Source organism: Vigna angularis, chromosome 4 (assembly GCF_016808095.1).
Source record: "Vigna angularis cultivar LongXiaoDou No.4 chromosome 4, ASM1680809v1, whole genome shotgun sequence".
Lineage (NCBI taxonomy): Eukaryota > Viridiplantae > Streptophyta > Magnoliopsida > Fabales > Fabaceae > Vigna > Vigna angularis.
In genome coordinates, this window is record NC_068973.1 from 12,068,455 (window position 1) to 12,086,177 (window position 17,723).

The following is a 17,723-nucleotide window of genomic DNA, read 5'->3' on the forward strand; positions in this document are numbered from 1 at the left end:
GTGATTGAGTGATACGTCAAGTTTGAAAATATGAGAATATAATTGTGATTATGATACTAATTGAATAAGATATGTTTAAATGTTAAAATTTAGTGAAACATTGAAGGGGATGATATAAGTTATGTGAATGGTTTGAGTATGATCATTTTGAAGGAGAATTTCCATTTTGAATAGTGTAATGTATGTATTGAATCGGAGTTTCGATTTTGAAGTGATCCTAATTCTAATAAACTTGCATAGTCATATAGAGAATGAAGTTTAGCTCGTGAGAGTTGAAGGAGGTTCTTATAACAAGATTTGGTTTGAAAGATAATCATTATGATGATGTTATAGAGAATTAACCCTATCATGATATACGTGTGCCAAGTGGAGTCACAATTATTGTTTTTACTTGAATCCACTATAGAGAAAATTATGACAGGTGCAAGACTTCATGCATATTTGACTCCATACATGTTATTTTGAAATTGAATCTAAATTTTTGTGTCTTAATGAATGATTAATTTCGTTTGAATGATATTATGTTGAATATTGGATGATTGATTTGGTGAGCTGTTTGAGATTTTCAAATGTTAACATTCACTAGCTTACCATTTCTTTTGTTGGTTGATGACGTAAGTTATACAAAATACATTATATGCATAAATAGATTAATGTGCAAGTAATGTGTAGGTAATAGTAAAAAGCAACAATAAAAGTGTCATGATAGTCTAGGTAAATTAGAACAAAGTGGACTCATAAGCTAAAAACACACAATTATTGTTTTATTACATATGATTACACGCACACATAAAGAAAGAGAAAGACACACACAAACACAAACACACACACACACACATACACACATAAAGACACACAGACACACATAGACACACAGACACACACAAATACACACACAAACACACACACATGCACAAACACACACACACAAAGTAAGGACAAAAAATGAAAAGACAAATTATATCATCATAAGAAATGACATATAATAATAGCAACCAAATTAGAAATGAGAAATTTTACAGTTATTATTTTAAAAATAATTTTAGAAGGATGTGTTAGGAACAAGGTAATACATTGATACATACAAAGACACACATACATACGCACAAGCACAGACATACACACACACACACTCACACATGCACATACATACATACATACACAAACACATAGGCACACACACACACATGCACACACACACGCATGCACGCACACATACACACACACACACACTCACACATGCACATACATACATACATACACAAACACATAGGCACACACACACATGCACACACACACGCATGCACGCACACATACACACACAAAAATTTTACAGTAATTATTTTACAAATAATTTAAGAAGTATGTGTTAAGAACAAGGCAATAAAAGAAAAGAGAGAGAAAAATAAATGACACAAGAATTTAATGTGGTTCAACACACAATGTGTGTATCTACATCCACAACTACACTAGGAAGTATTTGTATTTCAGTATGTTTCAAGCTTTATAGAGGGTTGTTCATATAGAAAAATAAAAAACAACATCTCACAATATTAAGGGACTAAATTAAGCTACACAATACTGACAATGCTTCCACTTGGTACTTCAATTCAATGTGCTTGCATCTAGAATGAAGAATTGGATTTTTAGCAAGACATATAGCACTTTGACTATCATTGAACAATGGAGGGTCATCTTGCTCTTTCCCAATTCTTTTAGAAGATTCTTCAATCATATAATCTCTTTCGCTACTTCTGAGATAGCTACATAATCAACTTCAGTGGTTGAAAGGGAGAATATTCCTTGAAGTTTAGATTTTCAACCGATAGTTGTATTATCTAATGTAAAAATGTAATATGTTGTGGTTTTTCTACCATCCAGATCTCCTCCCAAGTTTGCATCATAAAAACCTTGTAAAGTGAGATTACTTCTTCTAAAAGACAAATGCATCTTTGAAATGCCCTTCAAATATCTTAATATCCACTTCACACCTTCCCAATGCTCATTTCTAGGATTTGATAGAAACCTACTCACAAATCTCACTACATGTGCTATGTCAAGTCTAGTGTAAACCATAACATACATCAAACTCCTTACTATAGATGCATATGAAACTTTAGACATGCATGTAACTTTCTTCTTCATTTATGTTAAAAGATTTCCCTTTTGAAAACTTTAAGAGTTGCCAAAGGTGTATTCCTAGTTTTAGCATTTCCAACATTAAATCTGCTAAGAAATTTTTCTATATATTTCTCTTGAGATAAGTTTAGAATACATTCAGATCTATCCCTAGAGATTCTCATACCAAGAATTTGTTTGGTGGACCAAGGTCCTTTATTTCAAAATTTTATGACAATTATTTTTCAACCTGTTAATTTCTGCCATATTAGCTCTTACAATCAACATGCCATCAACATACAAAGAAAGAATGATATAGTTGTCAACATATTTCTTCACGTAACAATAATGAACTTTTTCACATATGTGAAATCACGAGTTTCTTAGAAACTCATTAAACATCTTATACCATTGTCTTAGTGATTGTTTCAATCCATACAAGCTTTTATGAAGCTTGTATACAAGATTATTTTTACCTTGTGCTTCAAAACCTTTTGGTTGCGCCATAAAGATTTTCTCCTTAAGATCTCTATGTAGGAATGTAGTTTTGACATCTAACCACTCTAGATGAAGATTTTTTGCAGCTACTATACTCAAGATAACTTTGACGGTAGTCATCTTGACAATTGCAAAGAAAATTTTTGTGAAGTCAATTCCCTGTTTTTTTTGGAACCCTTTTACCACGAGTCTAGCCTTATATATTTTATTGCCATCTGGTTATTCTTTTAACCTATCGACCCATCTGTTTTGCAAAACCTTCTTTCTTTCGGATAGTTTGGTTAAAGATCATGTTTTATTCTTTTGAAGAGACTTTATCTCATCTTTCATTGCTAGATCACACTTAATATATTCATCTCCCTGCATAGCCTTAGCAAAATGCTCTAGCTCACCAACATCAATCAACAACAAGTAGTGTAATGAAGAAGAATTCCTTTGTGGTCCTACAATTGTTCTACTAGACCACCTAATCATGACTTTAGGACTTTCTGACTCTATTATGTGTTAAGGTTCTAACTCAGGCGTTACCTCTATATTATGCATTTTGTTGACTAAATCACTTATTGAAATTTCTTCTAATCATACTTGTTTTAGCTATTTATTTTCATTTACGAATTCTATAATCATGTCTTTATTGAACATGTTTTCATTAAAAGTAACATTTCTACTTTTGATAATTTTCTTGTTTGGTCATCCCAAAACCTATAGTCATACATGTTAGATTAATAAGCAATGAAATAACGTTGTTTTGCCTTAGGGTCTAGTTTATCTCAACCATTATTAGAGTCTAATAAAATATATGAAGCACAATCAAATATTTTCAAGTGTGAAAGATTTACCTCATTTTTAGACCATATTTCTTCAAGAAATTGATAATATAAAGGGACTAATGGTCCTATATTTATAAGATAGGCTATTGTGTTTGTTGCATCTGCCTAAAATACCTTAGGTAGTCCTGACTAGATTCTCATACATCTTGCTTTCTCATTTAAGTTTTTATTCATTCTTTCTGTCTGGATTCTTTAAGAGTAGGTGACTTTGGCACTATGTAAAAAAAGTTTTTTATACTTGTTTAAAAGGCTTTTTATACCAAATCTCGAGTAGGTGTAGAAGTGGAGGTATAGAAAGTTTACGTTATTTACACCGATTCTAAAATAGGTATAAAAAGTTTATCCTTTTACACTTGTTCCGTCTTTAACAGGTATAAAAGAATAAAATTTATACCTGATAGTATAGCATCAGGTATAAAAAAGGCGTTTATCTTATTTAAAAAACTCATTTTTTAATACCTATTGCCACCAGAACATGTATAAAAAAAGCTCACTTTTATACCCGATGTTGTTATAACCGATGTGAAAAAACAAGACCTTTTATACCTGATCTGGTTTTAACCGGTGTAAAAAGTGACATTTTTTTTTGAAAATATTGGATTTGTATGTGCTATTATCCATATCCATACTTGCATAAAATTCAATCCCAGAATACAGTTTAAATAATCAATAACATGTAAAATAATCAATATTATTTCTATTAACACATCAAAATGTAATATTTACCTAACAAAGTTTCTAAATATATTTACCTAACATAGTTACTTAACATAGTTACACATAAAATAGTTCCTAAACTCAAAATGTAATATTGAAACATCTAATCATTTACAAATGTTTAAAAAAAATGCAGCCCACTACTCCCGAAAATCCTTTATGATATGTTGCTCCATTGGAGATGTGTCATCAAATATCTACATAATGAATAGTTTGAGTCAAGTTATAATATTAATGACTTAAGATCTTAGTTATAAAATGTTCACGTTACCAAATTCCATGAGTCAATTACATTTGCGGATATAATTTTCTGCATGTGCCTCATGACATAATATTCGCACTCAAAGCTTCCCAGTTGATGTGAGCACTACAAGTTAAATTTATAAAGTATCATAAAATTTATAATTGTATTTATAGTTTGAAAGATTAACTACTTACAATTGGTGCAATGAACTGCAACTTCTTTCTAGAGACGATATGTGTTCCCTACAATCTTGAATATGTCTCAACAACTCTATAAAGTTAAATGTACATTGAAATGAGTCCTAAGGAACTTACTAAAATTAGTTATGTGTACACAACAAATAAATTATTAAAAAACTTACGATATTAGTGTACTTTTAATTGCCAAAGTGTGAGGTTTTTTGTGCAATGAACATAAGAGAACTACAAGAAACTGTTGAGGAAGAATTAGTAACAATTACCAGTGACCCTTGCAGATTCAAACAATAATAGTGTTAAATAAAATTTACATAAATAGAATTTTATTAATAAAAATTATATACTTACTATTGCAAATAAGGTGCTAAGTACACTTGCTTTTTTCCATTTACAAAAACCTCTAAGAGGTACTTTTGGACCTCTTCGCCTTTATTCCCAACTCAAACATATCAACACCTTCCTCCCATAACATTTTCAAATCTTCAACTAATGGGGCTAAATAAACATCAATATTGTTTCCTGGTTGTCTTGAACCCGAGATCATCAAGAATAACATCACATATTTGTGTTTCATGCACAACCACGAAGGTAAATTGTAAATCACTAACATCACAGGCCACGAGCTATGTTTACTGCTCAAGTTGCCATATGGATTCATTCCATATGTAGCAAGTCCAAACCTAATGTTCCTTGAATCTTTACAGAAATTAGGGAACATGGAATCAATATGCTTCCACTGTATTGCATCTACTGGATGCCTTAAATTTCTGTCTCTTATACGTCCATCTGCATGCCATCTCATGAGTTTTGCATCGTTTGGGTTACTGAATAAGCATTTCAACCGTGGAACAATAGGAAGATACCATAAGACTTTTGTAGGAGGACTCTTACTGTCACATTCAGACTCACCCTCTTTTTGTTTGTATCGTGATACTCCACATTGTGGACATTGGTGTAACTTGGCAAACTCGCTCTTGTACAATATACAATCGTTTGGGCATGCATGAATTTTTTTATACTCCATACCCATGGGACACAATATCTTCTTCGCATCATAATTACGTGTTGGCAATGTGTTACCTTCTAGAAGCATATCACTCAACAACTCAAGCAACTCTGTGAAGCTTTTATCAGTCCACCTATTTCTTGCCTTCACATTGAAGAATTTTAACACAACTGACAATTGTTGGCTGCAAAACCAACGGCAAGTGCACTGGTCGCAACGTAGCAAATGATAAATATCGTTCTCTCCCAAGGGACTTGTGCAACACATGACAATTCTACCTTTTATAACTCAATTAGACATCAAAGTGTACAAAAAAACACAAGAAACTCTTTTTGGTATTTTATCAAACAGTTGGTATGCAAGAAATTTAACATAGAGTATTTACAATTTGTTAAGACTAGAATTCATCCATTTCATTCTCATGCATTCACAAACATCTCAATTCCATCCAATAGGTGTTCAATTTCAGTTCTAGGTTCAATTCATATTTCTCAATACATCAAGAACCAAAATTCATGCATGGGTGATCAATCCAAAGCAAGCATTAAGCATAGAAATTGAATACTAACATGAATTGGAACAACATATATCATTAACATCACAAAATACATAAGAATTCCATCATAATTACGTGTTGGCAATGTGTTACCTTCTAGAAGCATATCACTCAACAACTCAAGCAACTCTGTGAAGCTTTTATCAGTCCACCTATTTCTTGCCTTCACATTGAAGAATTTTAACACAACTGACAATTGTTGGCTGCAAAACCAACGGCAAGTGCACTGGTCGCAACGTAGCAAATGATAAATATCATTCTCTCCCAAGGGACTTGTCCAACACATGACAATTCTTCCTTTTATAACTCAATTAGACATCAAAGTGTACAAAAAAACACAAGAAACTTTTTTTGGTATTTTATCAAACAGTTGGTATGCAAGAAATTTAACATAGAGTATTTACAATTTGTTAAGACTAGAATTCATCCATTTCATTCTCATGCATTCACAAACATCTCAATTCCATCCAATAGGTGTTCAATTTCAGTTCTAGGTTCAATTCATATTTCTCAATACATCAAGAACCAAAATTCATGCATGGGTGATCAATCCAAAGCAAGCATTAAGCATAGAAATTGAATACTAACATGAATTGGAACAACATATATCATTAACATCACAAAATACATAAGAATTCCATGTTTTACAACTAATCTCAACAAATAGGAAAAGCCCTCCATGGTGGAGAACTTAGGGTTCTACAAAATTGAAGAGATAAGGAAGAAATTGAAACCATAGAAGTGTGCATAGCCTTTCCCAAGGTTCTTTGCAGCTGCTCCATGTTCCAATTGCGCTTTCCCTTCGCATCTCCATCTCCAATTCGTGACTCATCTTCTTCCTCAACCCAAAAGGGGCAAAATCACCATTGATGAAGCTTGAAGACCCAAGGAGGAGTGGGAGAGCTTCCCAACACCCCAAACACCCTCCAAGGGCCTCTCCCAATCTCTCTAGGTGAAGAATGAAGTATAGGAGGAGAATAATACCTCAAAATCGCGAGACCCATGTTTAAATAACCTCAAAATCTCTCTAGATACATCTTTCACTTAATTGATACTTGGTTTGAAATTCTTGTTTTTCTTTGTGTGGGAAAACGATTATGATGTTTGACAGGCTGAATCAATTGTGACAAAAATACCCTGTGTGAGAATTGAGCCACTTTATGATTTTTTCTTGTGTGATATGACTCTTGATCGCTTGTACATATGGTTTGTCTTGACTCTTAATAATTCTTGATTAATATGCATGTTTGAAAATGATAAGGCATTTTTTTTTTCTTAAGCCTCTTTAGCCATATAAGCCTACCTTGTTTTTAATCCTTTGATACCCACTTTTGAGCCTACACTTTCCTAATTTCTTCATTTTTAAGCCATACACTGTCCCTAAGTGAAAAACCATAATTACCTTAACCTTGGGGAATTTTGGAGCTAAAGAAATGTTTTCGAACAAGTGTGGTCTTCCTAGGGTTTCTGAAAATTGGCTAAAAAGAAGGTTTTACAATTTATATCTTGTCTCTTACACTTGTGTACTGAAAAGAAAGAAAAGAAAAGAGACACGATGAAAAAAAAATGAAAAAAAAATTTTAAATAAAAAATGGAGTCAAGAAGAGGACTGAAATAGAAGTTTGGGTGTAATCTGACTGTGTTTTCACTTGTTCCTTGCTCCTCTATTTCTTTTGAACTACTTATCCATATTTATCCTCCCCTGTCCTTGGCCCCATTACAACCCTAAAAAGACCTTCTGATTTAAACATGCATATTTCTGAGAATTAATTTTAGAGGCTTGCCAAGTCTAATTGTATTTGTTTTCTTGAGATCATCGAGATGACATTTCTTACCCCATACACTTGAGAGAAACACTGACAAGTGCATCTGTGAGGTTCTGTCATTTTTCGATTCACCTCTTTAATCTGATTAATCATTTTACCATGTTTTGAATTACTGGAATAATTTTGTGAGTATCAGTTTTCTTTGATTCTGTGTTAGATAGTGTCTACTACTTTTATTTGTCCAGATTTCTTGTGAACTGTATAATTTGGTTTGTTTCTTTGTGAGATTTTGTTTTCTGCGTGTTGAGTTTGTGTCATTTCCTTGGTGTCCTTTGAACTATTTCTTGATCAATGTCTTGATTTTGCCCAGGAGTGCAAAAGACTAAGTGTGGTCTATTTTGATGAGTCAATGTTTTATTGATTTCACTTAGTTTATTGTACCGGATTTAATCAAGGAATTGTGCTTGAATGTACAATATTATCCTATTTTTCCTAATTGTGCTAAATTTGATTGGAAATTCATATTTTAACTAATTTGAATTATCTGAGCTAATTATTTTACAAGGAAAATTTGGAGATACAATTTGGGACATTTGAAGGTTAAATGAGAAATGGCAATTAAGCCCAATGCATCTCAGTCATTTCAATTTTCGCACAGTGCTGCGTGAATTTTGTGTCAACTTGTTTGTTTTCGTTCGAGTTCAATTCTTATCTGTTTTCCATGCAATTTTTTTTCATAGTTTCGTCTGGATGTCTATTTTTACGTATAGTTTTTACTTTGTTCAAATTCATTATGGGTTGTTCCCAGTATTTTGTTTACTCTCCTATGTCAGTCTAGTGTTTACTGTTTGAGTAATTTCTAATCTTTTTGCATTGTTTGATTGTTGTTTGGTATTTGTGGTGGCTGGAATTTATCATTGGACAATGCATCTCATGGCCACAAAATTAATTGGGATTTAATCCTTTTCATTCGTTGCAAGGAGGTGTATTTTTCGGTAAAGGCAACATTCCTTCACATGAAAGAAGAATCAAATCATTTCTTTGTTGAAATTTTAGAGAAGCACATATTGGCTTGGCATCTTACGGCCATAATGTTACATCCAAGACTACAAAGAAAGGAAGCATCACCTCATGGAAAAGGGTGAGTACGTGAATGAGTGGAAGAATTAAGTGAAAGTCTATGAGTAGTAGACATGTGGGCAACCTTGTCTCCTTTACTTTAATGTTGGTGCATGATGACATGGACCACACAATTGTGAAATTGCTCTGGAAATTCACGTGGCTGAAATGAAAGTGGGGAACAAGTCTTTTCATTCAATTTTAAGAAGCACAATTTGACTTGGAAACAATGCATACGGCCATGACAAGAAAATAAGTGTGCACATGATGATCAGTGGACAACACTTTGTTTGGTATGACATGACTTTCACCAAGCAAAAATACAATGCTCTCTCTCATGTCTGAAACAAGAAAAGTGGAGGGCCCCAAACATCTCACACAACTCACGGCAACCAGCACACACAGGGAGTAATCTCATTTCAACTTGGAAGTGGAGACAATAAAAGAAATAGCACCTCACGGTTTTCTTTTCCAGCTGCACCGAAAATAATTTTCTTTCTTTCCAAGCTTCAAGTAAAGACACTAAGTACAGCCATGAAAGACCAAGACAAGGAGCTCACGGCTGCTGCCAAAATCAAGTTCAGCAGTAGAGGATTCATACATTCCAATAGCTGTACCACTCTTCACACACACGGTCCAGCAAGGAAGCTTCATCCAGCAACAACTTCTTCAGGGCTTGAACCACCAAGAGGACAACAATCATCATCACCTTTCAAGTAGGTGGACAGAAAAAAAAAAAGAAAAAAAAAAGGGGACGGCCAGAGAGTTTGAAGGGAGGAGTTCAGTTTTTGGGAGTTTGAAATTTTAAGTTTCGGTTTTTGGGTTCCTTGGGGGTTTCTCTTTTTGGTTTTTGTGATTTTCTTTGTACTGAGTTTGTATGTGAGGAAGAGAGGAGAGTTTGGAGAGGGGTGAGGCCGAGAGTTCCTATCTTGTAGGGAGGAGGCCGTGAGCAACTTTAAGGAAGGAAGAAACTGCCACTGCTCGAAGGAATGGAGGATGATCTAGCTTGAGTTTTTGCTGACTTCCAATCTGGTTTTGTTCATCTTTTTCTTAAGTTTTTGTTACTGTTTTTACACTCTTGAATGTATTTTATAAATTGTAATTTGGACTTTGTTTGTTTAAGTAATCTCATTATGGAAATAATTTCTTTGTTTTGATTTGTGTTGTGAAAACTCACGGTCGTTTAAAGTCTAGTTTACTTTCTTTCATTTAGTTTTGTTTGTTGAAGCTTTTAAATTTTGTTTGTGTTTTACTTGTCACGGTTATTTAAGGTAAGGAATAATTGTTCCATAAGTTTGTTTTCATAATTTTAAGATTAAAAGGAAGTAAGAAAAGGATGATTAAAATTTGGTGGGAGGAGAAGAAATTGAACATGTTTTGGATGTGTAACAAGTGAAGTTTCGGTTGAATCATTTCATTTCCAACATCAATGTTTTTAATTTTTCTTGTTCCTTAGATGACCATTAATTGTTGAAAACAGTAGGTGTGTCACGTGAAAAACCTTTTTCTTGTAAGAAATTCAAACATCTTTCTTCTTAATTTTCATTAGCATTTAGTCCATCATGTTGGTCATCTTCTGGTATTAATTTGGTCTTTCAAAGATTGGGTTAAGAAAGAGTACCGTGGCTGGAATTGTGTTCATGTGTGAATTTATTTTACTTTTCTAATGGGTAGGAGTACGTAGGAGTGCAAGCATGATTTTTTCATTGTAAAACAAAGTTGGTGTGTTTTTCATTGTAAACACTATGAAGATTTGGTTGGATGATGGATGCTCACAGTTTTGATGTCTCGGTTTTTATTTTTCTTTTCAATCAAAGCAAAGTAAAAAAGTCATGGCACATGAGATGATTTTTAGAAGCAATTTCACTTTCAAATTTAATTTTTGTGATTCTATGTTTTCTGTGCGTATATTGTTTTTGTATTTTAATTCAAATCTTGGTAAAGTTATATTGTTTTTTTTTATTTTAATTCAAATCTTGGTAAAGTGTGTATTCTGTAGTGTTTTGCTGTTGTTAAAATTTTACCGTGTAACTCTGTATGAATTTTTATCTATCACAGTAATCAGTTTACCACGGTATGATATTTACTGTTTTGTATTTAATTTTCACTGTGATTTTGGTTGTTACTGTTTAATTTCGTTTTTACTATTCACTATGTCATTTTTACTGTTTGTGAATTTACGGCTTATATCATTTAATCTTTCTGCATATAAAAAAAAACAATCAAACCCCCCCCCCCCCCCCCCCCCCCCCAATTCGTAATTGACTGAAAACCCGAACCAACAGTTTGGTCCTTGAGAGACGACCTAGGAGTCAAATCCTAGTCTATACTGCATTCTTATCTGCAATCGAATTTGTACGCGGTGCGACCCGCGTAACAATATGCTTGCTCCAAAGGCGTCCAACATGGGTATTTGCTTCAAATTGATCTTTTATTGTCCTAAAACATGTTCCTTGATTTATTGATTGTCTTCCTCCACTAGAATTGCTTCCTATTCATTTATTTCACACACTCAAACAAAGAGATTAGAGGTAAAAACAAACATATACTAAATAAAACATAAGAAACTAGAAAACACACTAAACTTGAGGATAACACAAGATAAAAGCTATGAAGGGGTTGATTTATTCACAAAATATATACATAAAAATACATAAAATGAACCGTTATCACTCCCTCACACTTAAAACCTTGCTTGTCCTCAAGCAAAAGGTAACTTGACCTAGCAAACAATTCAACTTCAAGGATCTAGCAATCCAAGAAACAATTTAAATCAAATAAACAAAATCAATCATGCTTGCTCAACTTGAAAATTACATTCAAGAGATAGTATGGCCTTAGCAAGCTAAACTTCAACCATGGTGCTCACAAATTAAAAGTCACAAGATAGATGCAAATGATAGATCAACAAACATGGCAAGTTGTTTTCATTGAGTGCATGGAACCAATCCTCACCAAAGAAAGTGTTTCACTCAAGCACAATGGTGTATAAGGATGTGTGTCTAACTCTCAAGTATCACAATGTTGCACAAATCAACTTTGCCTTTCGTTTCAACAATATCAAACACATTAACAAGCAAGTTACATCACAAGGACTTTTTGAAGCTTGTATTGTGGCTGGGCTAAGAAAAATTGTTTTTTCTAGACAACAAAGCACCTTGAGATAAGAGACCAAACAATTTAATTCATGATGTAGCATAGTCTCTCTTTTGCTCCAAAATTGAATAAACCACTTCTCAACCTATTTCCCAACTCTTTTTCATTGAATTCATGTTTTTGTTTTTCTTCTTCTTTCTTCTTTTTCTTTCTTTTTACTCAACTTATTGTTTTTCTCAATGCTCCCTTATGACAAGAACTCCCCCAAACTTAAACCATTCTCCTCATTCTAACATATATGTTCATCTCAACTCAAGGTAAGAAGGTTAATGATTTTTCAATAAGCTTAAGGTTTTGGGAATGAGAAAGTTTTCTTTTTAAGGTTCAAAGGTTTAGCATTGGCTTTTAGGCTCAAAAATGTAGAAGAGGTTGAAAAACAAGATGACCTTGATCATTTGTAACATGCAAGTAACTAGTTCAAATAGAGAAACGTAGGCAAAATCAACTGTGATTCCAAAGTAATAGCATTCAACAATAAACTTTGAGGCACAACATCTCACAGGTTTACTCAGGGTTCTAGAATTTGATAAACATCATGCCAAGAATATTGATCACAATTAAAACCAAGCATCTATCTAAACAGATACAAGCAACCACAATCTCTGTTCAACAAGCTCAACCACATAATCTCAATCAGATTTTCAAAACAATTCACTTGGATAAAGAGCAAGCACAAGAGATTTGCATTCAATTCAAGCTCAACATATGATTCACTCAAATCACCAGACCAATTGCGCAAGAACTATCCACTAGGCAAGTCAAAAAGAAATCCAAATTTAAAAACTAAAAGCAAATAAAACTTGAAATTAAAACTGAAAAACCGATTTAGGTGGACTCTTTGCAGTTTCACAACTATAGAACACTAGCTTCACTTCCATCTGAAACATCTTCTTCCTCCCAGTATTTTATGCTCTGCAACTGCTCCACCTCTCCCTTTAGTAGGGGCCTGGCCCCAGGACATGCTACACGAGCAACAAAATCTTTAAGTCATATAATGCTCTGCTCAAGCCTGGCTCAAAGGTTGGCCAGTGGTGGTTTCGAACTTGTTAAGTCCTAAGGAAGATCTTATACTGTAAAAAGAAAGCTCAAAGTAAAATTAATATCTCATAGTCAACAATTGAAGAGAAAGGTCCAAAAACATACTAAAAGAAATGTGCAAAAGAAAGCAAAGAAACAAAACAATGAAAGCCAAAACAAACAAAGACAAAAGTACATGAACATAGAGGGAAGTCTTAGAATTAAACTTCCCAAAGGTACAACAATACAAAAAGGTTTAAAAACACATCAAAAGGAGTGTGTGAAAGAGTGCAAAAGAATGGAAAACTCATAATCAATAAAGAAAAACACATGTGCAGAACCAGTATTGTGGTGCTGGGCGCCCCTTGTGCAGAGGCGTTGAGCGCCACTCAGTCAATTTTGTGTAGGAGGGCCACTGGTCAACTCGCGTCGGGCGCCCCTCAATAGAGGACGCCGGGCGCCAGATCAGTTTTCAGCATAATGCAGATTTCTACGAAATTGGCCACTCATCATGTGATTTTTGGTTCCAGACCTTCATTCAATGCACTCACACACCAAACAAGCTACAACTAACCTAATACACTTATACAAACCATAAAAAAAATATTACAACTCAAACATCACAAAAATGCAACAAAACACAAACATGCAAAACATAAGTTACTAATGCACATGACACAAAAATCATACAAACACAAGTAAAACGGGTAATGAAAATGGGTTGCCTCCTAAAACTTCTTGCTTAACGTCATTAGCTTGACGGATTACTCAATGAAGTGCGAATGTTGTTGTTGGTGTGCTCCTTTCACCAACTCTTGAATCACTTTCTAGCCACCAAATCAACTCTCATAGCTTAAATTCTTCATTTTAGCCCTTCCACTACCTTGACATCTTCAAACACTCAATCCTCTTGATCAACTTTGGCTTGTTAGGCTTGAGTTCCTTATCTCTCATCAAAGGGTGGTGGTGATTAGTCTTTCTCTTTTCCTTCTTCCTTTCTTCTTCATCTTTCACTTAGCACTTGGAGCATCTTCAAGGGAGGAAGAATTTGGGGCAGCTTGTGATGCTCAACATAGTTGTCTCCTTGTGTCCTATAATTCCTTCAATCTCAGGGTCTTCATGATGCTTTTGAGGCTGCAGTCCTCCTTGTATGAACATCCCCTGCATACACTTAGACACAACTAGGCTAAAGCCATAAATTAGCCCAAGTAAAACTGAAAATCTATATACAAGAATAGAGTTAGTCCTATATACAAAAATCAAGTATACACAAGTTAGAAACCTAAAAAAAAACTAAAATTGCATAACAGAAGCACACCAACAAAACAACAGTTCCAATATGTAGAATGATTGAAATGAATTTCCTAAAGAACCTCACTCAGATCCCTCTTGTTGCAAGATCCCTTAGTACTATCCTAAGGTGATGAATACTACTTTCCCTGTTCTCTAAGGTAAAAACACTCAGATCCCTCTTACTGCGCTTATCTAAGTCTGACACACCTAACCCAATCCCTTGGCCTAAGAATGTATCAAAACTTGCATTAAGAATCAGAACAGTGGGGTCCAAATACACAATCACGTCGTCTGTCACTCAGGTGACTAGTAATATCTGGGTTGATTTAGCTAGTTCGACTGCTGAAATCCCATCTCTAGGATCTTCCAACGACTAGATCATGCTTTAAGGCGTATCCCGAAACAAGCATTAAGTACAAACCAAATCAGTGGAAAGTAAAAAAATCTGTAGGCAAACTGCATATAAGAAACAAGGACAACACAGACATACAATTGGCAAAGAATTTCACTTTCCATGTTTTCTAAAGTTAGAACACTCAGATCCCTCTTGTTGTGCCTACCTAAGTATGACAAACCCTCACCCAATCCCTTGGTGTAAGAAGTCCATCAAACTTGACTTAAGTTCCAAAATAGTGAATCCAAACACACAACCCCATCCTTGGTGATTTGCACATCTGGTTTCATTTAGTTAGTTCTACTAATGAAATCTCATCCCTAAGAACTTTCAATAACTGCATCAAGCTCAAAGGCGTACCCCGAGGTAGGCATTAAGTTCAGACTAAATCAATGGAAAATCTTATAAACTAAAGCCAACTGCAGACAAAACAAATAACAAAGTCTAAAAGATCCAAAAATGTTCAAATTGTCTTGTGTTTGAACACAAGTCCCCAGCAACGGTGCCAAAAACTTGTTAGTTGCAAAACCAACGACAAGTGCACCGGTCGCAGCATAGCAAATGATAAATATCGTTCTCTCCCAAGGGACTTCTGTAACACATGACAATTCTTCCTTTTATAACTCAATTAGACATCAAAGTGTACAAAAAAACACAAGAAACTCTTTTTGGTATTTTATCAAACAGTTGGTGTGCAAGGAATTTAACATAGAGTATTTATAATTTGTTAAGACTAGAATTCATCCATTTCATTCTCATGCATTCACTAACATCTCAATTCCATCCAATAGGTGTTCAATTTCAGTTTTAGGTTCAATTCATATTTCTCAATAAATCAAGAACCAAAATTCATGCATGGGTGATCAATCCAAAGCAAGCATTAAGCATAGAAATTGAATACTAATATGAATTGGAACAACATATATCATTAACATCACAAAATACATAAAAATTCTATGTTTTACAACTAATCTCAACAAATAGGAAAAGCCCTTCATGGTGGAGAACTTAGGGTTCTACAAAATTGAAGAAATAAGGAAGAAATTGAAACAATAGAAGTGTGCATAGCCTTTCCCAAGGTTCTTTGCAGTTGTTCCATGTTCCAATTGCGCTTCCCCTTTGCATCTCCATCTCTAATTCGTGACCCATCTTCTTCCTCAACCCAAAAGGGGCAAAATCACCATTGATGAAGCTTGAAGACCCAAGGAGGAGTGGGAGAGCTTCCCAACACCCCAAACACCCTCCAAGGGCCTCTCCCAATCTCTCTAGGTGAAGAATGAAGTATAGGAGGAGAATAATACCTCAAAATCGCGAGACCCATGTTTAAATAACCCATTTTGACACATCAGCACCGTCCGCGCTCAGCCCCCTTCCTGGGGCGCCCGGCTCGAGCACACCAGAAATCAGCTTCTGTGCAGGTGGCGCTCAGCCCCCTGAACCAGGGGGACCCGGCCTGATTTTTCAGCACTGCATCGTTTTCACTTTTTCTGCAGATATGCTTGCTCCAAAGGCGTCCAACATGGGTATTTGCTTCAAATTGATCTTTTATTGTCCTAAAACATGTTCCTTGATTTATTGATTGTCTTCCTCCACTAGAATTGCTTCCTATTCATTTATTTCACACACTCAAACAAAGATATTAGAGGTAAAAACAAACATATACTAAATAAAACATAAGAAACTAGAAAACACACTAAACTTAAGGATAACACAAGGTAAAAGCTATGAAGGGGTTGATTTATTCACAAAAAATATACACAAAAACACGTAAAATCAACCGTTATCAACAATCGAGTATACTTAGTGCATTCTGGATATAAAGATTTTTCTGCATCAGTACACAAGTTGTCATATAGATGAGCATGTTGGAAGGAATCAGGTCTGACATCAAGTATCATGTCCTCTAATCGATCACCCATCTCTAAATCAACTTGTTCTGCTTCTACATGAGAGTCACTTACACTTGGCATGTCTATTAATTCACCATGCCATGTCCACATTGTGTAGCTCTTTAGGAATCCAGCACATAGAACATGCTCTCGAATAACTTCAGCTGGTAGTTTTCGCTCATTCAAACAATTAACACATGGACAATAGAATCTTCCACTATTGTCTGGAACATTCATCTTTACAAATTCAAGAAATTGTTCTACTCCATTCTCATATTCATTTGTTGTGCTTATCAAATTTATCCAACTCCGATCCATTGTTATATGGAAAAGCAACCACCTCTACAATAGTCAAAAGTAGAAATGAAATTTTTTTCTTTTCCCTTTTTTTCAAACAAAAAAGGTAAAGAGCAAGACGAATGAAAGTTTTTGATTGGGAAGAGTTATCCCATATAATAAGAGGGTGTTAATTATAATAACACACTTGGAGCCTAATAATTATTATATAATTTAAAAAGAAAAAACAAACCATACCTGATAGCTTGGGCAAAGAATGCTTATTGGTGTCAAGAATCCTTACAGTTTAAAAATGTCTTCAAAAAGAAGAAAAAGTTAGAAAAAAAAATCAACCCCTTCGTGGTTGTTATTCTAATAGTTGGCATGAAAAATTATACCTACTTGAATGACGGAATAAAAATAGATGTATATGTAAAATTCTCGCATTATTATAATATATGATAAACTTCTACTTGTAATAATACTTAGCGTAACTAAGCTAGAACCAAAAGTACACTTAAAAAGAATATAACATTTTTCAACAAAATGTTAAAGTAAGAAATATTATTAATTATGCTTTAACTAAATTGGAATACTCAAACAATGGAAGTACAAATTTGCCAACAAAGATCACGGATGTTATTAAC

The 17,723-nt window shown here is 34.3% G+C and overlaps 1 protein-coding gene across 1 annotated transcript; it reads right to left on the minus strand.

Annotated features, from left to right (window-relative positions):
* Positions 1 to 5,004: 5,004 nt before the first annotated feature.
* LOC108330235 (uncharacterized) lies at positions 5,005 to 17,118 on the minus strand. Its single transcript, XM_017564733.1, has 2 exons — positions 16,712 to 17,118; positions 5,005 to 5,794 (listed from the first exon to the last, which is right to left on the minus strand). The coding sequence occupies exons 1-2, from the start codon at positions 17,116 to 17,118 to the stop codon at positions 5,005 to 5,007; spliced, it is 1,197 nt and encodes a 398-aa protein (XP_017420222.1).
* Between the last annotated feature and the right edge of the window lie 605 nt (positions 17,119 to 17,723).

What these genes read in the sequence shown, in the direction of transcription:
- LOC108330235 (XM_017564733.1), bottom strand. Translation starts at nt 17,118, where the DNA reads ATGGATCGGAGTTGGATAAATTTGATAAGCACAACAAATGAATATGAG. An exon ending in TTATATCCAGAATGCACTAA is followed by an intron (nt 5,795 to 16,711) that starts GTATACTCGATT and finishes TTGGTTTTGCAG; the next exon opens with CCAACAATTGTCAGTTGTGT.